The following is a 25,065-nucleotide window of genomic DNA, read 5'->3' on the forward strand; positions in this document are numbered from 1 at the left end:
TAGCTTGTTGCCAGCCATCTGCTCAGCAGGACTGAGTCTCCCCTAAAAAATGCCCTTACTTCCCACCCTCCAAGGAGTATTTTCTGGGAGCACCTGGGGGTGTCTCACACAAGCCAAAGGAGAGTCCACATGTGCTATTCCACACATACACCCTCTTTCTATCCTCAGCGCTTGAGGCATCTGCAGCCCCCATGGCGGCTTCCCATTGACAGGCCCTGAGGTCCATGCTGGGTTTCAGTAACTGCTGTGCAATGCAGCAGACACTTCTATGCTTGTCATTTGCCACTGAGTTGAAGCCATAGCATTTTCAGAGAAATGGAGAGGACACTCCCTCTTTGCCATCTCTTTGTCTCCCATGTCCTACATGGTGCCTCACAAAAAAAGGCCTTCTTTAGCTCGTCCCTTCTGGCTGTCTGTCCTAAGGCTTCAGACACCAGGCAGTCCCTGGGACTGAGTGAGAGGCAGACAATAGTCTCCCTGGATCCCAGCCTCTGCCCCAGATTTGGAGCAGGTGACTAATTTGCAAAAGGTCAGGATGCCTAACTAAATGAAGATTGGGCAACATGATTGGTGTCAGCCAAAGAGTTTCAGCAGAATGGTTGACAAGGTCAGATCGCTATGAAATAAGAGAATGGGAGGTGAGAAAAGTACAGACAGTAAATTTCATGAAAGGGCACAGGCAGGAAAGCAGGAAATAGAAAGTGGTGGCGGTGGTGGTGGCTTTTAACTTGAACACAGTGGCAGGCTGAGGAAGAGGCAGCAGGAAGGGAGGAGCCAGCAACAGACCCAGAGAAGAGAAAGGCTCAGAGGGAGAAGCAGGTACAAGTCGTGCTGATAAACCTCAGGCTGAGGAAAACAAGGCAGCAGCCCTGAGAGCCCTGAAAGAGACACTAGACCCCTGGCCGGGGCCTCTGGGAAGAGCCTGGACACAGGGTTCCGAGGGAAAAGAAGGAAAAAGAAAGGAGGCTCAGACTGGGTGGTGGAGCCTACTCTAGAGGAAAGTGGGAAGTCCGGAGCCCTGAGCCTCCGAGTGGCCTTCCAACCCTGCCACAGCCTTTCTATGGACCGAGCTGTCACTTAGCTCCCTCTTGGTGACTCAGAATCTGACTTTCTCATATTGCCATTTTAATTTTAGTAACGATGAGAGTCACTTCCACTCACAAACAGTAAAAACAGAGGGTCAACCACAAAAAAAAACATTCTCATTTCATCTGTAGTTTCTTATCAGGGGGGATTGTGCTGGAATTTGCCTCCATACTAAACCGATGTTCAAAGGTCACCAGCTCAAATGGTTATGAGGTGAAGCTGTGTCTCAAAGGCATGGGCCTGTTCATTGGGACCTGTGGCAAACCAAAGCCACGACTTGCCCTATCCAGAGGGGACAACAGCTGTCAGCCCCAGCAGCTGCCACTAAAGGGTGCAAGCTCTGTACTGCCCAGCTTGACTTTTCAGAGGTAAGTTGCAAGTCCAGTTGTCTGGTGAGACCTCTAGATTTCTAAATACTGAGAATGAATTCCATTAAAAAGATCACAGCAACAAACACCCACCATACAGTCCTGGCAAAACACCCTGAGGGCAACCTTCTTAAGGAGTGCAAAGTCACAGTGTCAATTTCACTTCCTCCAAAGAGATTTCAAAGTGTTCTGTTCCTTAAGTGATTCTGTTTACATTTTAAAGTACAACTGTATCTCCTAAAAGGAAAACAAGAATTTGCTTTAAGAGCTCACTGCCTCCTCAGCCCCTGTGTGAGTACGCACTTTATGCTTCCCCAAAGGTGACTTAACTCTGATCATTGCCAATGGGCAGGCACTCCCAATCTTTTTCTTTCTTTTTTTTTTTTGTTTTTCTTTTTGTGAGACAGAATCTCACTCTGTCACCCAGGCTGGAGTGCAGTGGTGTGATCTTGGCTCATGCAACCTACGCCTCCCAGGTTCAAGCAATTCTCCTGCCTCAGCCTCCCAAGTAGCTGGGATCACAGGCTTGTGCCACCATGACCGGCTAATTTTTTTGTACTTTTAGTAGAGACGGGGTTTCACCATATTGGCCAGGCTGGTCTCGAACTTCTGACCTTGTGATTCGCCCACCTCGGCCTCCCAAAGTGCTGGGATTACAGGCGTGAGCCACCGCGCCGGGCCCCCAGAGTGTCTTTCATAGCTACCAATGATTAAATAGCAAGTACTGTATTGCATTCCTAGGCATCGCTAACTAGTGAAGTATACCAGACGGAAATGTCTTTGAAGCTGTCCCTTTAAAACTCGAGCAAGCTACCAGGCAAACTCCGCCTCCAGGGAGGTTCCTTATTTAATAGGAGCCAGCTGGCTGGGTCAGGGCTCAATACCCTGAGCGATACCTGCTACTGAGCGTTTTTCTCGGGAGACCGCAGCCCGTCGACATGGCTCAAGAGTTTGTCAACTGCAAAATCCAGCCTGGGAAGGTGGTTGTGTTCATCAAGCCCACCTGCCCATACTGCAGGAAGGCCCAAGAGATCCTCAGTCAATTGCCCATCAAACAAGGGCTTCTGGAATTTGTCGATATCACAGCCACCAACCACACTAACGAGATTCAGGATTATCTGCTGCAGCTCACGGGAGCGAGAACGGTGAGTTTCATTTTAAATTGCTAGGGAAAGGCTCCCGGATTGCCTTGTCAGAGCGGTGCCTTTCTTTAGGATAAGGCTGGGGCCCCGTCCTTCCAGGCATCCAGAGGGCTATGCGGGAGCGGGAGGAGGGATGAGGGAGGAGGGAGGGGGAGGGCGCCTCAGAGGGGATCTCAGTCCCTTGAATGAGCGGCGGCACTGCAGCCAAAGGTCCTTTCAGAGCAGAAGACGGAGTACAGCTGATGTCTGCTGTGCCGCGGGGTAAGTGGGCTCAGCAGCTTGCCGGGGAGTCCCTGGGGAATTACCTAGCGTCTTTGTTTTAAGCACTGCTAGGAAATGACAGTTTTCAGCGGACAGGGCTGTAAGTGGAAGCTGGGGTGATGTTTGTTAATTTAACGAGAGAATCGTGTTTCTGTTAAATTAACACATCACACCTGGGGAGGGCGGGGGTGCGATGTTAATTTAACAAGAGAATCATGTTCTTCATTCTTCTCTCTAGGCTTTCTTTTTCTAATTTGCTAATTCTTCCTTATCTAATTCCTCCCACGAGAAAAAATCCAATACACCATTATCTGCCCCTTGTTCTAAATTAATTAGGGATGTGTCCAGGCCCCACCTTGGCTGGAGTTCTGGCCTGGCTCTTACAATGGCTGGCTGTGTGATCCTGGGCAAGTCAGCACCCTGGTAGTCCTCAAAGATCCCAGCTGCAAGACCAGATTAGGTGACCTCAAAGTCCCATTTGCTACGAATACACTGTGGGACTCTCTAAAAATTGTTCTCCTCCATCTGAAAAGACTTCTCTGTCCTCAGCGTCCTGGGCTTCAGGTGGGATACCTACCACATCACCTGTATCAGTTCTGCTGCGAGGTGGGTGAGAAGTGTCCCACCAGCTCAGCTAAGTTCCCTTTTAGGATACACATTCTACAGCATAGTGTTGGCCTGAGCACACATCCTATTTCAGTTTTAGTTTGACTTACAAGCTTGTCTCTGGGTTCTGAGTATAAAGCATGAGAGGTTGTTTCTCCCCTTCTCTCTAATAAGAAGTCAGCATTTTGGTGCAGAGTGGGGCTTAGTGTGTTACTCTATTGCTGTGTGCTGAGGTCCTAGAGCAGACAAAATGACGAGAGAGGCTCTTGCTGCCAAGTGGGACGGCTAGCTGCATAGGATGCCGAGGCCCTGAGAGATGTAAAGGCAGTGCAAACACTACTATGGGTCCTACTGTGGCTGCCACACTGAGGACCTTTTAGCCAAACTTTGCTGCACGTCACGATCACCCAGAGTGCTTTCAAAACAATCCTTATGCCCAAATTATGCCCCTCAATAACTAAATCACAGTATCAGAGGTGGAAGCCAAGCATTTTTTTTTTTTTTTTTTTTTTTGAGACAGAGTTTCACTCTTGTCGCCCAGGCTGGAGGGCAATGGTGCAATCCTGGCTCCATGCAACCTCTGCTTCCTAGGTTCAAGTAATTTTCCTGCCTCAGCTTCCCGAGTAGCTGGGATTACAGGCACATACCACCACGCCCAGCTAATTTTTAGTAGACATTTTTTGAGATGGAGTTTCGCTCTTGTTTTCCAGGCTGGAGTGCAGTGGTGTAATCTCTGCTCACTGCGGCCTCCGCCTCCCAGGTTCAAGCGATCAAGTAGTAGTTGGGATTACAGGCTCCTGCCACCATGCCCAGCTAATTTTTGTATTTTTATTAGAGATGGAGTTTTACTGTGTTGGCCAAGCTGGTCTCGAACTCCTGACTTCAGGTGATCCACCCACCTCCCATCTCAGCCTCGCAAACTGCAGGCGTGAGGCACCGCGCCTCACCAACAATTGCTTTTTCATTTCTTTATGAAGCAACAATATTTCTTCTAGTGACCTAAATTTATGTTTTTAAGAGACAGAGTCTTGCTCTGCCACCCAGGCTCGAGTACAGTGCAACAATAGCTGACTGCAGCCTCAAACTCCTGGGCTCAGGTGACCCTCAGCCTCCTGTGGCTGGGACAACAGGCATGAGCCATCATACCCAGCAAATTTTTAAAGATTTTATACAGATGGGGGTCTTATTATGTTGTCCAGGCTGATCTTGAACCCCTGGCCTCAAGCTATCCTCCCACCTCAGCCTTCCAAACTGCTGGGATTACAGATGTGATCCACCTCAACAAGCCTGTTTTTAATTTTTTTAAAAATATTTTTCACAGATTCTTAAATCCCGAATGCATTCTTCCTAGGGGAAGAACAAATCTTTTAAAGTTGTATGTTTGATCCCCAACAGTGAAGGGTTTGTATTCAAAGCATCTGAAAGCTCCATAAAGTAGCTGTATCTAGTAGGTAATCAGCAGGAGATGATTATGGAAAGTTAATGCCTTCAAGCCATGCACTTAGTGAAGCCTGTTTTTGTTTCGCTGTAGTCACAGCTCCTAAATTAGTGCCTTTATTTCCTTCTCCTCTAATGCACTTTTCTTTACATAGATCTGAGTTTCTGACCTCTATCATTTCCCTTCTCTCTGAAGAACTTTGCGCATTTCTTGCAAGGTGATTCCACCTCCCAACATACTGTATTATTATTATTATTATTCAGCTGAGCAAATAATTCGTACTATCTTAGAAATACTTTGTTAGATAAGCAAAACTTGAGTATCTTAGAAAGTATTTCTCCTTCACATTTGAATGATGATTTTGCTGATGCAACAAAAATTTTTAAGCATCTACTATGTACCAGGCACTTTTCTGGACAGTGGGGAAAAAAGTCTACCTTTTCTCCCATGGAAAAAAGCCTTCTGCCTTTGTTGAACCTATATTCTAGTGGCGGAGACAGATACAATAATAATACAGATTATTTGTGCAGCTGAATAATAATACAGTATGTTGGGAGGTGGGAATGGCATGTGCTGTGAGGAAAAGTAGGAAAGTTAGGGAGGAGGCAGCAGGACCCAGTTTTAGATGGAGCCTTTGGGTCTCACTGAGAAGCGAAGATTCAAGCAAATAGCTGCAGGAGCTGAGGGAGATGGCATACACGATTTACAAGTAGAGTGAATGCAAAGGTCTTTTTGGAATAGTAAGGAGGCCGGTATGCATCGGAATGGCTGAGCACCGTGAGCCAGTAGGAGAGTTAGTGGAGGTGAGATCTGCGCACTAACGGGAGCTTGGAAGAACCGTGACTGGTACTCGGTGTGAGATGAGTTGCCCCTGGTGGGTGCTCAGCGGAGGAGTCACTTGATCTGACTCTGCTTTGAAAGGGTCACCTGGCAGCTGTGGGGAGAAGAGACAGTAGGGCAAGGGTGAAGGTTGAAGCTAGGAGACGTTGGGAGGCTATAGCAGCTATTCAGGTGACAAATGAAGTTGGCTTGTGCCAGGGAGTGTTGAGAAATCGCTTTGAGTAGTTGCATTTGAGTAACTCTAACGTGCAGGCGATGCCACCTGGCTGAGGCTGGGGAAACCTACTCCAGGAGGGTAAGAGCCCCAGGATTACCAAACTCGTTTTGGGGGTGGCAGTTCTTTCCTCTCCTTGCTATTAGTGGACTCTCGAGTTCCTCTAAGCAGGCTGGGACGGGACGGGAAGGGACAGGAGGGGATGCAGCACAGGGTATTTCCTCTTCTTTGCTCAGCTGATTCAACAGTGCCCCTTATATGCTTCTGTTTCACTGCCACAGCCTCCCACACCGTCCTGTACAGCCTGCAGTTCAGCTCCCTTTAGGGTGCCATTCACTGATATGATTTAAGGCAGTTTTGCAGTTGTCCAGACTAAAGGATGGGTGTGAGGGTAAAGGAGCCTTTCGCTTCTTTGCCAGACACTGAGCACAAAACTCCATTCTGGGGGCAGCCTGGTCATATTTCAGGGCCGTCTCAGGAGGCTGGCCGGGGGCAGCTCCAGGGCTGTGGGTTTTCAAAGCCTTGGTTATCCTGTTAGAGTACAGGAAATAGCCACGGAAATGTGCAAGATTTATTTTTAATTTTTAGACTTGACTTTTAAAGCCTACCTCTGCCCAGACCCCCTTTGTAATAAAAGTACTGTAAGAACGTATCCACAGTAATTAAGCTCCTTTTCTCATCTGTCTCACTCTTTGGACAATTTGCTCAAATTATTATGCTCTCTGAGAAGAGCCCAAAGCTTTAAAAAAATAGGCACTGATTTCTGCCTCCGCCTCTCCCTTCCCTTTGGTGTGTTCCTGGCACTCAGGGGGAGGCCCGCTGGCTCTGATGACGTGGTGACCTCCATGGTGCTTGTCTCGTCACTGCCAGGCAGCCTTAGTGGAACACCCTTGGCCTGGAAATTCAGCCATGTTGAGGGGATTTCCTCCTCCCTCGAGTCTAATAGCCCTCTGGAATTCTGGAATGTGTCTGCTCCTAGCAGCAGGGAGGAAGCTTGTACTAAAGAGGAGCCTATTGAGCAAGTGTCATGACTATGGCTTGGCGTGGGTAACTCACCCACATCCAGGGTGACTTAACCATCTTATGATGAACCAGTGATAAAAGGAGACTCAAATACCACTACGCCCACCTGGTTGAGGACAGGGCTCACCTGTGTTTTGTTTGTTTTGCTCTGTCACCCAGGTGTGAGTACAATGGCACCATCACAGCTTACCGCAGCCTCGACCTCCTGAGTCAAAGCAATCCTTCCATTTCAGCTTTCTGAGTAGCTGAGACTACAGGCATGCACTGCCATGCCTGGCTAATTTTTGCATTTTTTTGTAGAGACAGGGTCTCACTATGTTGCCTAGGCTGGTCTTGAAGTCCTGGGCTCAAGTGACCCTCTCAACCTCAGCCTCCCAAAGTGTTAGGATTACAGTGATGAGCCATGGTGCCTGGCCCTCACCTGTGTTTTAACAACACAGAGAGATAATTGTATTTAATAAACCATGGACCTGAAATCAGAGACCTAATGCAATTACTTTTCCAGCTGTATTTAGAAATGAACTTCCTCCTTCCTGATTGCTGTGGCCTAGTTTACAATCTTAGGTATGGTCTCTGATGCAGAGAAAGCAGAGGTCAATCTGGGTGGTCTGATTCCAGCCAATCAAAATTCTCCCTCTGAAACATGTTTCTGGAGAGTGAAATTTTTAGATCCCTTTGACAAGTTGGACAGGCTCATGCACAGCATACTCAACTTGAAAACTCTTCTGTCTTAAAAGCATTCTTGAGTTAATAATGTTACCTCTTATAACATTATTAATGTTATAATTAATAATTATAAAGGAAGCCCTGCCCTGTAAGCATATACAATGAGCAGGTTGTAAAGTGATTTGAAAAGTTTGGAATTACAGGAAACATTTAGTGAAGGATAGAAATGTTCTTTCTAATCTTCTAGTAATGTCCTGGGTCATATGCTTTTTTAGGTGCCTCGGGTCTTTATCGGTAAGGATTGCATAGGCGGATGCAATGATCTAGTCAGTATGCAGCAAAGCGGGGAGCTGCTGACGCGGCTAAAGCAGATTGGAGCTCTGCAGTAACCACAGGTGAGTGGCAGGTGAGCTGCTGAGCCGGGAACATGGGAGACGGGAGACCGTGGAATTCTTCTGCCAAGGTTTGTTATACTGTAGGACAGCATTCTAGCTAGAGAAAGAATGATTTGGGGTGGGTTGAGGAACTGCGATGTCAATTGCTTATGAATTTCACACTTTACAAAGAGATTGTGTCAATGGAAGAAATCCTTTCACTCAGCCTTCATTTAGCAAATATTTATTGAGCATGTGCCAGACGCATGGGAATATAACGATGCATAAAATGATAACCTGGAACTTATATTCTAGAGAGGCAGACAGATCAGAAACAAGTAAATCCTGAAACAGAATAGAATAGAAGATGTCAGGGGGTAGAGAGAAAATTGAGCTAACGTGACAAGGAAGGGCCTTTCTCAGGAAGGGTTGAGCTGAGACCTAGTTGACAAGGAGACCGCTATGTAGAGATGAAGCAGAAGAGCTTTTCAGGTGGAGGAAATAGCAAGTGCAAAGGCTCCGAGGTGGCAACAGGTAAGGAATGTTTGTGGAACAGAAAGAAAGCAGGAATAGAGTGAGCGAAGTGCGGTGAGAAGGAAGAATAGTGGGAAATGTGGGCAGGTGCCAGAGCACCCAGGCCATGGTAAGCAATTTGGATTTATTTTAAATGCAATGTGAAACTGATGTCATTTTGGCTTTACCTGTGTTCACTTGACAGATCAACTCTGTTTAATTGGCTTCCCAAAAGCCAAAACAAAAGTTTTCTAAAATCAGTAACCTAAAAATCTTTGGCTCAGTAGAAAACCACAGGGTAATGAACATTTTAGAACGTAATCATGATGGTTTTGGAATCTGAGCTCCTCCCTCCCCCAGATCCCTAGCACAGCTAGCGCTAGCTAGCCCCCAAGCAGGCTGATTCAGAGACCTGTATACAGAGAGATGCAAGTGCTGCTTTAGTTGAGGGAGAAATGAATGATTCTTTAACCAAATGTTCTTGGAGTGATATCTGTTGCCTGCTAATCAATAACTCATCTCTTGGTCAATGAGTATATGTAATTTGTGATGGTTACTCTGCATAGTAACAAAAGGAGGAAAAAGGTCTGAAAAAATACAACTGAGTTCCCTGAAATGAAGTAGTCAATGCTATAAATCTTCTCATAATTCTACAACATCATCACAGCAGGTGAACCCTATGTCTGTCTGAATTCACTTCCTGGCCTTACCACCAGTACTAAGAGCCCTCAAAACCAATTAATGGTGTTACCAGAGGTTTCCTATTCTGGGACATGTTTAGCAATTTAGGGTTAGATTAAGAATGGAAGAAGATGGGAAATGTCATTTCTCCAACTGCTTCTATTTTGGTGTGGGCATTATTAGAGTTCCCCATATTCAGAAAGTCTCCTTACTTGCATTTGGTCTTTTCCCTCAGCATTCTATGCTGTCAGTATTTTACTGACAGCTGCATCTCAAGGCCATCTGCAACAGTGTGTGTTTAAATGGCAGGAGTAAGTGTTCTGGTAATGAGAGAAAGGAAGGATTTTGCCTTACAAGGAGATATCCCATTCTTTCTTTCCTGGCAGAGCAGTTCCCATGCTGGTGTCCCTCCTCAAGAGCTGGATAGCATTGCAAATGATGACAGCGTTTCCTGGTGGATGAATTTGGGAGCACAAACAGCTTTTTTCTTCTTTCGGCTCAGTATTTAAAAGTGGATCAACTTGCTTCTAACCACAGTGCCAAGAAGATTGTCAGGCCACCTTCGTTTTCTTCTAGATGTGCTCTTTGGTTTTCAGAAGATTGTGACAAGTTCTGGGCTAGGATTCGTTCACTGACCCTCAATTGTTCTTTCTCTTGGGCATGAATTTCTTTCTTTCTTTCTTTCTTTCTTTTATTGAGATGGAGTCTTGCTCTGTCACCCAGGCTGTAGTGCAGTGGCACAATCTCTGTTCACAGCATCCTCTGCCGCCGGGATTTAAGCGATTCCCCTACCTCAGCCTCCTGAGTAGCTGGGACTACAGGTGCGTGCCGCCACACCCGGTTACTTTTTTTATGTTTTAGTAGAGATGGGGTTTCACCATGTTGGCCAGGATGGTCTTGATTTCCTGACCTCGCGATCCACCCGCCTCAGCCTCCCAAAATGATGGGATTACAGGCGTGAGCCACCGCGCCCAGCCTGGTACCTATTTCTTACTGTTCTCCATGTGTCAGCATGCCTCTACCTCTAAGCCAGTGTTTTTTCAACTATGTTTATCCAGACTTCTCCTCCACAATGAGGAATCCATAGTTGGTTTTCTGCTGCTGCCCATTAGCTGAAATCATTTCGTTGCTTGGCTTTCTGGAGTTTGTGTTATGAAATCAGTGAGTATTTTGAATGTGTTCATTCAAACTACATGCAACTCTCCACTCAACCCCACCCCATCCCATCCTACCTTGAGAGTCACTGCTCTGAACCAGTGTTCTCCAGCTTGTGCTCTCACAGATCTCATAGGAAATGATCCTAGGACCCAACTGGAGAAATCACATGAAAAGTTAAGCATAGTTGGTCTTGGTGTCACATGGATCACAAGCACACGCGCAGAAGCTGTAAGCATGTGGAACGCGCTGTTATTTAAGCTGGCCATCCAGACAATCCTGAACACTGTGTATCTATTTGATTTAGAGTACCAGCAAAAATTAAAGCAAAAATGTAAAACATTTGAGAAAATTGACAGCTCCCTACCCCAAGAGTACATCTGTGAAAGAGCCCCACACACTTTGAAAACTGAAGACTCCCTTATCATGAAGTTTGGCTGTTCTAGAATTGTAAGATTGTTAATTCCCTTCTTCAATCCCTAGTGAGAACATTTAATTTCTTTTCTAATAAAAAAATGCCTATAGATGACTCAGTGATTTTTGTCCAGTTTGTTTCCATGTTCTTCTCAAGACATTAAGGAATATTACGTGACATACACTGACTTAAAACTGTCTGTTTAATCCTGCCACTATAAATAAAGACATGTGCTGCTGTCATTCACTGAGTACAAACGGTTCATATAATTTTGAAATTTCATATTGAAATGCCAGGTCCAGCTTACTGAATAATGCTTAGGGTTTAATAATTGTCTATGTAGCCATCAAAAACGATGAGTTCGTGTCCTTTGTAGGGACATGGATGAATCTGGAAACCATCATTCTCAGCAAACTGACACAAGAACAGAAAATCAAACACTGCATGTTCTCACTTATAGGCGGGTGTTGAACAATGAGAACACATGGACACAGGGAGGGAAGCATCACACACTGGGGTCTGTTGGGGGAATTAGGGGAGGGACAGCTGCGGGTAGGGAGTTGGGGAGCGATAATATGGGGAGAAATGCCAGATATAGGTGATGGGGATAGAGGCAGCAAACCACATTGCCGTGTATGTACCTATGCAACAGTCCTGCATGATGTGCACATGTACCCCAGTACCTAAAGTGCAATAAAATATATTTTAAAAATTTTTTTCATTTCATATTCCTTTTTTCCATTTCCCACTTAAGGCACTTGTACTTCTTGTTTCTTTCTTTTGTGGGTCCTAACCACGCCCTTCAACCAGGATAGCTATGGATGATTGTTCGTGTTACACACTGCACAATATGAATGCCACCCCTGGAGATTACACACAGTGCCTGATCCATGCTGGACCACTTGCCTGCCCTTTCGCACTTCTTTGTGTTCATTTTGTTTCTTTCTCCTGAGATGGGTTTTCTTCTTTGTTTTACTTTGAAATTCCTCCTTGTTCAAGGCCTGATTTATAGACTCTTTCCCCTATATTTTCTCTTTCCTCTCATGGCCTTTTGACTAAAAATCATTGTTCCCTCTTCTGGAATCCAAGAACACTGTGCACGTAGATAGTCTTCAGCTCTTATAGGCTATGTTGTAGTTAATCATCCGTATTGGTCTCTTGCTAAATTCAGAGTTACCCAAAGGCAAGAATCTAGACTTAACTACGGAAACCAAGTTCCCAGCACAGAAGAGCCATTTTATCAAAGCAATGTATGCATACGGTTTAAAACGCCAAAGTCTTTCCTGTTCTACCTGCCTCAAAGCCAGATCCTGCTAAAGGTCCCGATAAAGTACCTTATAGGGTCATATGCCCCTCCCAAGAGTATCCCCTCTCTCCATCCCTCCATAGAGGGAACTTCTAGTTCATTTTTGTTGTAGTCATTCTGATACTTTATAGTTTTACTCCTTATAATATCTCTAAGCAATACACTTTTGAAAAACAATAACACCAACTCAGCTGTGTAAAAAAAGGGTGCCATCACAGTTAGACAAACAATCCCAAGAAGGGATAAACTGAACACTGACTCTGAGTTATAGACTGGCTTCAGCGTCCCTTGCAAGTTTTCCAGAGCCCCTTCTGGGGAAGCAGAAGTGCTGCTGAGTGAGTCCTTGGAAACACAGAGCAACCCACGATCAGGGAGGCTACTGTGTGAACCAAGCACAGGGTGTCCCCTGGAAAGATGGTCAATGGCAGAGGGCTGCTCTGCATTTTCTGCTTCTAAGCTCAGCGTGGCTCCGCCCCCAGCTTTCAGGAGGCCATCAAAGCACACCCACACCACCTCAGCTGGCCAGCTGTGTAGCAAACAGAACAGAAATGTCATCAGCACCAGGCATGCCAAGTACAGGTAAGGATCTGCTTCAGGCCCATTTCAGCTTTCTGTCCTCAAGTTGAAACAAAACTATACAACAACAGAGAGCCCTCAACATGGAAAATTACACTGCTCCCATCTGGTCTGGTGCCCTCTGTCCCTAAAGCAGGCAGAGTTCTCTATCTGGGATCTCCCTTCACTGTCATTCTGGGGATTTCCTTTGTCTCTCCTATGTTGGATCTCCTCTTCCCTGTGACCCACATGTATGAGTTAGAATACATGCTAGGCTGCTATAACAAACATGTCATGCTTAATAGAGGCATCTTTATCAAAAAAGTCCAGAGGCAGGCAGGTGGCATTTGCTCCCACTGACCCCGTGGTCATATGTACCACTTTTGCTGGCATCCCATTGGCCAGAACTTAGTGTCATAGCCCCACCGGCTGCAGATAGGCTAGGCAGAGGAGACCCTGCCTAGGAAGCCTCTTGCCCAACTAAAACTCACCAAAACTCTATAGGAGTTTTATAGTCTATAGGAGATCTATACCAAAAGAAGGGGAGAATGACTATGGAAAGCAAATTAGCAAACGGAGTCTTTCTCTTTTTTATTCTTTTTCCTCTGAACCCCAATGTTCTTTCTCTGTTTTACATTTGAAAACCTTCCCAAATGTCTGGAGATCTGACTATCTGTAAATATTTAAAGAATGAGGCACTAGAAAACTGATTGGAAGACTTGTGTGCATAGATTAGGCCTGCCAACTGATAGCGTCACCATAGATAGAGTCTTTGTTCAAATGTCACCTTCTCAGCAAGGGCGTCCCCATTCCCCCACCTAAAACACCCTCCCTTCCACTCTCACTTAGCATTCCCTATCCCTCTTTTTTGATTTATTTTTCTCTATAGCATTTATCTTTTTTTTTTTTTTTTTGAGATGGAGGTCATAATCTGTCATCCAGGTTGGAGTGCAGTGGCGCAATCTCAGCTTACTGCAACCTCTGCCTCCTGGGTTCAAGCGATCCTCCCACCTCAGCCTCCAGAGTAGCTGGGACCACAGATGCACGCTCCACGGACCACAGATGCACGCTCCACGGAGGCTCACCTAATTTTTTGTATTTTTGGTAGAGACCAGGTTTCATGTTGTTGCCCAGGCTGGTCTCAACTAAGCTCAAGTGATCTGCCTGCCTTGGCTTCCCAAAGTGCTGGAATTACAGGTGTGAGCTACCACACCCAGTCTATCTTTTAATATACTGTATAGTTTAGTTTACAGTCTCTTTACTACTAGAATATAACTGCCTTGAGGTCAGGGATTGGTGTCTATTTTATTTACTGCTGCTTGGCAGATAGCACTTGATAAATACCTGTTGAGTGAACAAATTAAAAATGAACAGGTGTGGATCTGGCTGTCTCACTGGGAGATCCCCAAATAGTTGGTTCCTAGGCACCTTTTCTTCCGAGCCTTTAGTCTCTTCAGCTTCACAGCTGGAGGACTGGGCCTCATCGTCAGAGTTCTGGCTGCCAAGCAGGGAAAAGGGACGTGGCAGCTCCCTGGCTGGTGTGCAGACTTTCATGTAACCTCCTGTTTTCTGCCCTGCCCCTTGCTGAGTAATTCTGTGTGATATGCAAGGACAGGAAGAACGATCTTTCAAACAGCATGGAGAGATTGTCATTAGGGGCTGGCAGAAAAAAAGATAAAAATAACCAACCAAAAAATTTACAGCCAAAGCTCTACTCTTTCTGTTTACTGAAGAAAGCAAGTGATCCAATCTCCTGTGAATGTTGCTGATTTTAATAACAACCTTCTCTGCTTCCTCCAGCCTGGCTTCTTGGGCAGGACTCCTCACAGCCATTTCTCCCCATTCAAGTCTATCCAAAGATGCCCCTTAAGGAAGAAGAGCTGCCAGCGGTGGTAAATGGATCTGTGTGGCCCAGACCACATATTTAGATCCCCAGTGAGTATTATTAGGTCGTTATCTTGACATTCAGTTGCCAGAGAAAGCCATGCTCCCTAATTTACTACAACATAATTATTCAGAGGTCCTGAGAAATATTGTAATGAACTGGGCTCCTGAAATATTTTACTTAGAATTTCTTTCTTGTATTATAGCAGTCTTCTTATCAAATACACTGAACGTTTGAAGGGGCAGAATTTAATCTTGCTTATTAGGGGAAGAGAGTTCTGGCCTGGTCCCTCTAAATGCAAGTGATACTTAACCATGGGTCTGTATTTATGCACAAGTTTATACTTCCTGTCCCCGGGCGACTTTTCTGGGGAGCAGTGCAGAGCTGAAGGTAGGAGAGAGAGGGGGAAGGAGGCGAGCCAATGACGGTACAGAACATCCAGCAACCTGCGGCTCTGGGGTTTCTTACTGGCTCTTCCTGCGCACTCAAATCCTCCCTCCCAGTTGGCTGGGCTCAAGCCTCTGGGGACCTAGAGCTGAGCTTTCTCAGAAGCAGGCAAAGCTATCTCCTTCCTATTCTTGTGTGCCTTGTGAAACTTAAAACACTTCATATGTAAAAGTACCAGTCGTTTATGGGGTGGAGATTTGGCTCTTCCTCCCATTATTACTCTTCCAAATCATCCTTGAGAACTGAGTGTGGACAATCTTTAATACAGTCTGCGCAGGGTTCTAGCCAGATGTGTTAAATGGGGACCAGAGGGCCCACTCTGGAAATGGAGGACCAGCAGCTCCTGGGAAGGCAGAATTAAAGAGCGCAGCTGGCACCTGTGGCCACAAGGGCTGTCCCCGGACATCTAGAATATGACCCTTGTGTAGAGCTGACTCTGGGTGACTTTATCCAGCCCCCTGCCTAGAAGATCTCCTTTAGCTTCACCAAAGCAGTCTCTATATGATTAAAAAGTGCAGGGACAGACTGCCCCCAGAAAGGGAACAGTGTGGGCATCTCCAGGCAGGTAAACCACAGGAAAACCAAGGAGCCCTGGTTCTCCTCCCATCCAGGAAGCCTTTAGCTGGCAGCACAAGGGAGGGGAGGCCACAGCTTAGGTTATTTTTGAGTCCTTTTCCCCACCCCTGAGTGAAGGTGTGGCTCAATGGCAGACTGTCCTTAATCTAACAATAGGCATCCTCCTCCTCCAAGTGAGAAAAGGAGCAAAGGATGCAAGTGCTTCTTCAACACTCCCTGAGCTGGGAGAAGAAAATCCCTCCTTTATAGGAATTTGATGAGCAAGGGATAAGTGATCCCCACTAAGGAGCATGAGCTTTAGTATGAGGACTTTTGCCCTTCTGATTATTTTTTGATTCTAAGAGATTGAGCCCCAGTGCACTGCAGAACTCCTGTGGGGAGTGGTCCTCAGGCCTATTGAGAGGGTCAGAGAATATACACATCCTGTTTTCCACAGCATACACATAAAGAGGTACAAGTCTACAAAGCTTCAGCTGCATCTATTTTTCCAGTTTTTTTTTTTTTAGACCGAGTCTTGCTCTGTCATCCAGGCTGGAGTGCAGTGGCACCATCCTGGCTCACTGCAACCTCCGCCTCCCAGGTTCAAGCAATTCTCCTGCCTCAGCCTCCCGAATAGCTGGGACTACATGTGCCTGCCACCACACCCAACTAATTTTTTGTATTTTTAGTAGAGATGGGGTTTCACCATGTTGGCCAAGGTGGTCTCAAACTCCTGACCTCAAGTGATCTGCCCACCTTTGCCTTCTAGGCATGAGCCACCACGCCCAGCCCTTTTCCAATATTTTAATAAAGGTAAACAGCTGATTTACCCAGTTAGAAGTTTTTCCTGGTTTATTTTCGGTATGGTGGCAGTAGCAAGGAATACAATATAAACTCAGTTCAAGGATAACTGCCATATACATATAATTATTATTCAAAATACTAATTTACTTTTCTTAAAAAAAGCATCCCAGCATTTAGAGTAGCTTTTGACCAATTCTGCTTTCTTGTTTGATGGCAAAAGCACACCCAGTATATGTGGAGAGGCTGTGGTCTGTCTCATCTTTTACTGTGGCAAAAAAGGAGGGTCCACAAGCTTGAAAATGTTGAAAACTACTGCCCTGAACCAAAGAGGTGGCTCATGCTGGTAGTTCTGAGATTTCCTACTTATAGAAAATCTAGCAAATCGCTGCCATGTGAGGGTAGTACCAAATAATGATCATTTTTACCAAGGTCAGTGTGCAAGGAATCTTCAGCAGTCTTTTAAACAGGCATTTGAAGAGGCTATATACAGCACTTTGGGAGGCCAAGGCAGGTGGATCGCTTGGGGTCAGGAATTTCAAGACAAGCCTGGCTAACATGGCAAAAACCCATCTTTACTAAAAATACAAAAATTAGTTGGGTGTGATGGCACATGCCTGTAATCCTAGCTACTCTGAGCTCAGAGTCTTCAGAGTAGCTGCTTCAGAACACTGGGTCCACAGCACATCAGCAAATGTTACATGAAAAATGGGTTCCATGAGTTTGGAAATGCTGGGCTATACAATGTGCTGGCCTGCAGGGCTGGTGCTCATTTTGAGAGTCTATGCCTTTTGTCTGATAAAGTTTAAAAACGGATACTCTTAGCCTCACTAAACCCCACAAGCTTATAAAATATTCACTTCTTTCCCTTTGCTGAGATATGAGCAAAGGGTAACAGAGGATGGATGGTGAGAAAGCAGCCTCCCTGAGAGGCACCTCCAGCTTAGGGGGATGAAGAGCGGATGAGTCATGTGGAGTCATGCAGCAGGTGAGCTCAACCAGGGCTCCTAACCCAGTCTTACCCTTGAGACCCTCTGGAAGTACTGTGATATTAGTATCTGCAACAAGTTAGAAGTAGATGTTTTGGATGGGTGCAGTGGCTCATGCCTGCAATCCAAGCGCTTTGGGAGGCCGAGGCGGGAGAATCACTTGACGTCAGGAGTTCTAGACTACTCTGGATAATTTGGTGAAACCCCGTCTCTACTAAAAATACAAGAATTAATCAGGCGTGGTGGTATGTGCCAGTAGTCCCAGCTCCTCGGGAGGCTGAGGCAGGAGAGTTGCTTGAACCTGGGAGGCAGAGGTCGCAGTGAGCAGAGAGCAGAGATTGCTCCACTGCACAGCAGCCTGGGCAACAGAGGGAGACATCTCGAACAAACAAACTAAGAAGTAGATGTTTCATTTGTCCTGGACACTAGCAGAAGAGCGAGAGGGTAGCACTGAAGACCTCAAGCTTGGTAAATGTAATTAGCAGACATTCACACAGGCTTGTGAAGACTGCTGGGCTGGAAGCTTGACCTTGGAACTTGCCAGAGCCTTTAATATGTTAAAGTGCATTGTGAATTTCTAAAGTAGTGACTAAGTACGCATTATCTCTCAAAGTTTTTACCTGTCTTTTTTCAAGAAGCACCTCTGTCAGAATTCATTTTAAGGGTTACAAACACTGGAAATGCTGATTTATTTTTCACTTCTCTCCCCTTTGCCTCTCTCACTTGCTCTTCCACAGTTAACAGCATTTCATGCAAGGGATGCTCTTACTATGGTCTGAATGTTTCCGTCCCTCCAGAAGTCATATGTGAAAATCCTAACCTCTGAAGTGATGGTATTAGAAAGTGGGGCCTTGTGGGAAGTGATTAGGTCATAAGGGTGGAGCTCTCATGAGTGGGATCAGTGCCTTTTTAAAGAGGCCGCGGAGGGCTAGCTTATCCTTCCAACTTGTGAGGACACAGTGAGAAGGCACCATCTATAAGCCAGGACATGGGTTCTCTTCAGACACTGAAGCAGCCAGGAGCTTGGTGTCTTGGACTTCCCAGGCTTCAGAACTATGAGAAATATATTTCTGTTGTTTAGAGGCCACCCGGTCTATGGTATTTTGTTATAGTAGCCCCAACAGCCTAAGACAGATGCTGAATGGGTGCATCATGTCAACGTTTGGCATTTCTTTTTTTTTTTTTTGAGACGGAGTTTCACTCATGTTACCCAGGCTGGAGTGCAATGGCGCGATCTCGGCTCACCGCAACCTCCGCCTCCTGGGTTCAGGCAATTCTCCTGCCTCAGCCTCCTGAGTAGCTGGGATTACAGGCACGCACCACCATGCCCAGCTAATTTTTTGTATTTTTAGTAGAGACGGGGTTTCACCATGTTGACCAGGATGGTCTCGATCTTTTGACCTCGTGATCCACCCGCCTCTGCCTCCCAAAGTGCTGGGATTACAGGCTTGAGCCACCGCGCCCGGCCAACGTTTGGCATTTCTATGTCAGCATTCTGTAACTTATTCACACTTTCAGCTGATAACCTGGCATAAGTCCCCAGTTTCTCAATAATGACACAAAGCCCATCAAGTCTTCATCTGCTGGTTCAATTCAAGCATCACTATAATCCAAAGTCTGTGCCGAGAGCTGTTAGAGCTGATTTATCAAGAGTCCCAAGCATCAGCAACTATATAAATGGTATCCTTAAGACTGAACTCTTCTGGAAAGTCATAAATTCTAGGACTCTGTTAACTGCAGACAGCAAACCATTAGCAAAAGCAAATGCAAAAAGATGCACTTGTTCGTCATGGATTGTGGAATTCTGTGGTCACGAGGCTGTATTGTGGGTGTCATGGTGAGTAATCATAAGAGGATGTGAGAAGCATTTGCCCAGAAACAAATTTTTTCCATTTTTATCCAGTTTTGGTGGCTTTGCTTTGAACAGATGTCACCGGTCCACGGCGGTTACGGAGGCAGTCAGAACACATTTTTCTAGCTACCTATACTTTTCTTCCTCCCTTCCTTCTCTCCTGCCCTCCCTTCCTCCTTTCTTTCTTTTCTCTCTTCTCTCTTTTCTTCTGTTTTTTACAACTTTATTGAAGTATATTTTCTTCAATGAGAGTATGTTTAAGCTGCCCAGCTCCTGACAGGAACTGGTCCAAGAATCTAAAATTCCTGCCCCTTTCATGGTTTAGAAGCCACGTGGACTGAATTCAAATCTTGGTTAGACATTTTCCCTACTGTGTGACTATAGGTAAGCAAATCTCTCTAGTTTGGCTTACTATCAGAATTAAAGATGATGAAAATTAAATTGACTAATTACATTAAAATTAAAGATGATTAACAGAGAAACCTCACTCTGGCTTCCCAAGGCTGAATGGGCCCTACAACCAGCTCTCCATTCTCCCCAGCCACTTCCTACCTATAAAAAGCATGCTGCTTTTTCCTATTACCTGTTTTGAGTTTCATCGAATATTAACCACAGGGTTGGCGTGTTAACAAGTCACAGCATTTGAAGAATCCTAATCGGCTCAGACTTTGGAATAGTTTCCTCGGAGGTGGGTGGGAAGGAAAGTGGGGAGGGAGGATAACCTTAATGACTCCTTGACCTTGAAGTCAGCCTTGCAAGTCAACTAAAAGAATGTGTCTCCCGGCAACATGCCTAGTCTCCCTCCCATGGCCCAAAGACAGCAGTGAAACAGCATCCTCAAAGGAGGCATTGACTTCAGCGTTTGCTGGATTACTGCACATTTTTCTTAGAATGCTTACGGAGGCGGTTTGCTAGTTGGTAGAGTATGTGAGCTGTGGAGTCAGGTCCCGGTTCTTTCCAGATCTCCCACTTATTAACCAGGTGGCCTTGGGCTGTTATGTGCTCATTTTAGAATAGAGATACTGACAGGCCGTGTCACTGGACTGCTGGGACAATAAAATGATAGCGATAATGGGAGTGGTTGTACTTACGGAGTGCTGACTCTGTGCAAGGCACTGGTTTTGGCACTTTATGTGTATGAACTCATTTACTCCTCCCAGGGACACTATGGGGTTAGCAGTCCATTAGCTGCTTGTGCTAAATGAGCAGATAAAGTCCAGAGAGAGGTCACTTTATCTGTCTGAGGTCACACAGTAAGGGGTGGAGCTGGGATGTGAATCAGCCTGTGCAGTCTGGCTTCACATGCTCAACCACCCCACCAGACCACTTTCCTGTGCTATATTAGCTCTTCTAAAGGAAATCATGTATGCAGAATGTCTGGTCCTCAGCAAGAGCACAATAAATGGTGATATTGAAATAATAAACGATACTTCCATTTCCTCAGGCCTCACCAGCTTATGGAGTTCATACAAACACCTCTTGCCTGATCCAAAGCCAGGCCCCAACGTCTCCTGCGGACCTCCTGTCCTTCCACACTTGCCCCTCTCTGAGGTCCTGCCTGTGAAGTCCCTCGAGGTGGCGCCTCACCCTGCCACTGATGTTGGCATCCCCCAGGCCTCTCCCCTGAGCCCTCTGGCCAAGCTCCATGGGCCCCAAGCACAAATGGGTATCTGGGCCCAAACAGTCACTACCATCTACTTGGAGACTGGTCACTTTGTGTTCCCTGCTAACTGTGTTCTGTTACATTCAACAGACATTTCCTAAGCAACTATTATACTTTGGAGAGAGTGCTAGAAGACATACAAAAATAAAGGAAGAGCTAATGGCAGTCCAACCTCCTTTGATGTCTGAGCAAATGACATTTGTGAACAAGAAACAAAAAACACAGTAAGTTACAAACAACAAATATGTTTACAAGGACAGCCTCTAGCAGCATAGGGCCACCCAATACCTACTAATACTAAGGTGCTATACAAGTTCAGTCTTTCTTATTACATTCATTAAACTTGTGAGGGGCAGGCTGGGCTCCTGTAATCCCAGCACTTTGGGAGGCCGAGGCAGGTGGATCACTTAAGGTCAGGAGTTCGAGACCAGACTGGCCAACATGGTGAAACTCTGTCTCTACTAAAATTCAAAAATTAGCCTGGCATGATGGCAGGTGCCTGTAATCCCAGCTACTCGGGAGACTGAGGCAAGAGTAATCGCTTGAACCCAGAAGGCAGAGGCTGAATTGAATGGAGATCACCTGGGCAATGGAGTGAGACTCTGTCTCAAAACAAACAAACAAAATTGTGTGGGTTATAAAAGAGGAAGTTTTGTTGTTGGTGGTGGTGGTAGTGGTGGTGATGTGCAAGCTTAGGAAAATGCCCAGACATACTTGATAGCACCTATTAGCTTTTGTACATGACAGTCTCTACATCTGAGTTCTTGTAAGGACTTTTCTTAACTTTTGCTTTCTGTCTAGTCAAAGAAAGCATTTTAACCTTGCCTGGGCACTGTAGCATTGCAATGAGCCTTCGTTCTAGCAGGTGGCCTCTCAGGGATTTTGGTATGTAGTTACTTTAAACCAGAATGGTTTTATTACCTCTGAGGCAATATTCCTCAGAGGAAGTCACTAAATTTAGAAAACCAACCCTACTCCTCTTCCAACCAATGGGACAGAAGACCCAAGAACAATGGTGTGTTCAGTGACCCAGGCTTGGCAGTGGGGAGAGAATTAGACAAGAGATTTCAAGAAAAATGAAAATTGCCTACACAGATATTAATTTTATGGCAACTGAAATGGAGGATGTTGCGTTTTTCCTCAGCCTTAAATTTATGAAAAGTAAAGGCGAAAGTGAGATATTTCCACTTGGGAGGAGGAAAGAAAATGCACTCTCAAGTTCTAAGCCAGCCTGCCTGAGGACAGTGGTTACTTAGTAACTCTCTTTAGAACTGGCTTAGCCAAATTTGGTGTTACAAGGCCCTTTGGCTTAAAAAGGTTATTTATTTATGATTGTGCTCCAATATTTCTTCTCATTCTTACAAGGCAGCTGAATATTTTTTAAAAATCAGAAAGTAACAAAAAGGTAGACAACTCAGGTAAAAAAATATATTCTGAGACAGTAGAAAATTCTATCATTGTGAACAAAAAATACTGAGAAACTCAAATTTCCTGTTTAAAGTGCCTTAAAAATTCCTATAAGACTGTTTCTGAGGTTTTCTTCAGAATTTAATTTTACATTAACTCTGACAGGGCTCTGATGCCTGGAGGAGCACCAGGGTTCTTGGTCTCGAGCTGACAGGATTAATGACATGGACACACGTGGAGTGGTTTTAAGGAGTGAAAAGTTTAATAGGCAAGAAAGAAGGAAGGAAGAAGAAAATAGCTCCTCAGTACAGAGACAGAGAGAGGAGGGATTCAAACAAAGAGAAAACCCTGTGTGCACGGAAAAGCAGCTGCTTATATTTGGATGTGGAAGGAGGTGGTATCTGGTTTGCATAGGGCCCAGGGGATTGGTTTGACCAGATGTGTCATTTACCTAGCCAGAAAAAAACCTGGCCCTCCCACCTTAGCCCTTTAGTATGCAAATATAGGTCGCTATGATGTTCTGAGCCCATGGTGTTATGTGGAGGTGGCCATGGCATTTGGTACACTTGGTGACCGGGAAAAGACGGCAGGGATCGCCACTTTTTGAGGGCCTGCATTGGCATATTGAAGCTTGCCGGCTCAGCCCTTCAAGCCACCTTTTCTGTTAGGAAAGAGATGGTTCAGAGGTTCTTATTACTGGAAAAATTCCGAGAACCTTTACCCTTACTAGCTGCCTAAAAATTATTTTTAATAGCTCCTGTATCAACTCCATGAGAATTTATAGCCCTAGGTCATTGATTGGTCCAAAGGGTCAAGGACTCAGCACTCAGTAAAAGCCCAGAGAAACCCTGAGCAGGAGAGGAGATTATAAGGTCAACAAAACATGAAGGGAGGGGACAGGGCTAACGTGTGGTCCTGAGAAGGTCTAGGTCAGCCTCCAGCTCCCACCCACCTCCCCACAAAGAGAGATCATTTTGGGAGGCGGTAGCTGCTAGGCTGCCCTAGGCCTCAGGGAAGTCTGGTCTTTTGGTCAAATGTTTGTGGAACAGATTTGGAAAAACGGGGGTAGAGTGGTGGAACTGTAAAAACCCATCAGGGAGAAGGAAGAGCCTGGGGTCTAGAGGTCAAAGGTCAGGGAGAAGGAAGAGCCTGGGGTCTAGAGGTCAAAGGTCATGCTGGCAGTGGAAGGGAAATGGAAACTCCTGTGGGCTGGAGCAGAAAGTGGAGGAGGAGGAACGGCCTGGAGGAGCTGCATGCTATTCCAGACCTGAGAACTGGAATGGACTGTCTCATGGGTTCTCAAAGCATGATCTGCAGACCAGCAACGTAAGCATTGCCTAGGAACTTCTTATAAATGCAATTCTCAGATCCCACCCCAGATGGACAAAATCAGAACTCTGCAACTGAGGTCCAGCATTCTGTTTCTGGCGTTTTAAATTTCAGTTTTATTTTTTAGAGACAAGGTATTGCTGTGTCGCTCAGGCTGTACTCAAACTCCCAGGCTCAAACAATCCTTCACCTCAGCCTCCAAAGTAACTGGGCCTATAGGCACATTCCACCACACCCAGCCCCTATTTTAATTTGCCTCTCAGGGGATGCTGATGACTGCTACAGTTTGAGAACAACTTAGCAAAATGCTGTGTCTCAGGAGACCCCACACAGCAATTCATGAAACCAACTGTTTACTGGCCTGACTGAGCTGCTGTAACAAATTATTAGAAACACAGTGGCGTAAAACAATGCAGACTTATTCTCTTTACAGCTTTGGAGGTCAGAAGTCCAAAATCAGAATGACTGGGCTAAAGTCCATGTCTCAGCAAGGCTGGTTCCTTCTGGTGGCAGTGAGGGGAGACCCCATCCCCTCGCCATTTCTGGCTTCTAGAACCCATCTTTATTCCTTGGCTTGAGCCCCTTTCTCTGTCTTCAAAGGGCAGCCACTTCAAATGTCTTGCCAGCACATTTCCTTCTCCCCTAATGCTCATCCTACTGTCAGCCTTCTACAAATGCCCTTGTGATTACAGTGATTAAAATGAACCCTCTCGGAACAATCTCTGTATCTCAAGATCCTTAACTTAATCAAATCAGCAAAATCCCTTTGGCCACGAAAGGCAACCTATTCATAGGTTCTGGAGATTAGGAATGTAGACATTTTTGGGGAGGCCATTATCCTGTTTCCTACAGAGAGGAAGATGAGAAATATGCACTTTCATTTGCTCGTATTCACATAAATAAACAGTTTTCATGCACAAGACACTAATAAATCTGATTACCTGTGAAGGATGGGAAGCATGAGGCGAAGGAATGGGAGCTAGGACTTCCTTCTCAAAGTTGACTTTTTATATTATTTTGGGCTTTGGGCCAGGCAAATATATTACCTTTTACACAATGTTAACCACCAAAAAATAAAGAGAATGAGACCCCTTTTAGTAATTTCTGGCTGTTGAACCATTCTGTTTGAATATGACATGTCAGAGATCAAACCACTGGGACCTTTGGAGTCCTAGAGTTTACAAGTACTGAAAGCAAAAGCATTTTAGTGGTGATGTAGGTAGCAGGCGAAGAAACAGCATCTTGCTTGGGCATGAACAAGACAAGATAGGCACTAAGTCAAAGATGAGGGACTAAGCTTGACCTTCAAGGAAAGTTAAAGTTTTGGACTTGGTTCATGTTTTTGAGTTAAAAAGTTCTGCAGATCTTCCAAATGCCCAACAAAGGAAGAGGGGTTGAGATGCCCATTCCTTTCTCCTTAATTAAAAAAAAATAACAAAGTATTATGTCCACTAAACCACCTTTGCAAAAATTACAGTAGTAAGGGAAATCTAA

The 25,065-nt window shown here is 45.4% G+C and overlaps 1 protein-coding gene and 1 long non-coding RNA gene across 7 annotated transcripts; both read left to right on the top strand.

Annotated features, from left to right (window-relative positions):
* Positions 1–2,187: 2,187 nt before the first annotated feature.
* On the top strand, positions 2,188–11,177 carry GLRX (glutaredoxin). 6 transcript variants are annotated; one of them, XM_032276056.1, is made up of 3 exons: positions 2,188–2,599; positions 7,920–8,039; positions 11,159–11,177. In XM_032276056.1, the coding sequence occupies exons 1-2, from the start codon at positions 2,393–2,395 to the stop codon at positions 8,031–8,033; spliced, it is 321 nt and encodes a 106-aa protein (XP_032131947.1). In that variant the 5' UTR covers positions 2,188–2,392; the 3' UTR covers positions 8,034–8,039; positions 11,159–11,177. The 6 variants fall into 6 exon arrangements, with proteins under 6 accessions (XP_032131947.1, XP_032131903.1, XP_032131910.1 ...); XM_032276012.1 differs by lacking the exon at positions 11,159–11,177 and adding an exon at positions 9,595–11,024 and having other exon boundaries at positions 7,920–8,050; XM_032276019.1 differs by lacking the exon at positions 11,159–11,177 and adding an exon at positions 9,599–11,024 and having other exon boundaries at positions 7,920–8,050.
* Positions 11,178–23,099: 11,922 nt separating this feature from the next.
* LOC116550212 lies at positions 23,100–25,065 on the top strand. Its single transcript, XR_004268275.1, has 2 exons — positions 23,100–23,365; positions 23,405–25,065. It is a non-coding gene; the product is annotated as an uncharacterized LOC116550212 (long non-coding RNA).

Source organism: Sapajus apella, unplaced genomic scaffold, assembly GCF_009761245.1.
Source record: "Sapajus apella isolate SASKATOON/1434 unplaced genomic scaffold, GSC_monkey_1.0 scaffold1, whole genome shotgun sequence".
In the NCBI taxonomy this organism is placed as follows: domain Eukaryota; kingdom Metazoa; phylum Chordata; class Mammalia; order Primates; family Cebidae; genus Sapajus; species Sapajus apella.

What these genes read in the sequence shown, in the direction of transcription:
- GLRX (XM_032276056.1), top strand. Translation starts at nt 2,393, where the DNA reads ATGGCTCAAGAGTTTGTCAACTGCAAAATCCAGCCTGGGAAGGTGGTT. An exon ending in AGCTCACGGGAGCGAGAACG is followed by an intron (nt 2,600 to 7,919) that starts GTGAGTTTCATT and finishes ATGCTTTTTTAG; the next exon opens with GTGCCTCGGGTCTTTATCGG.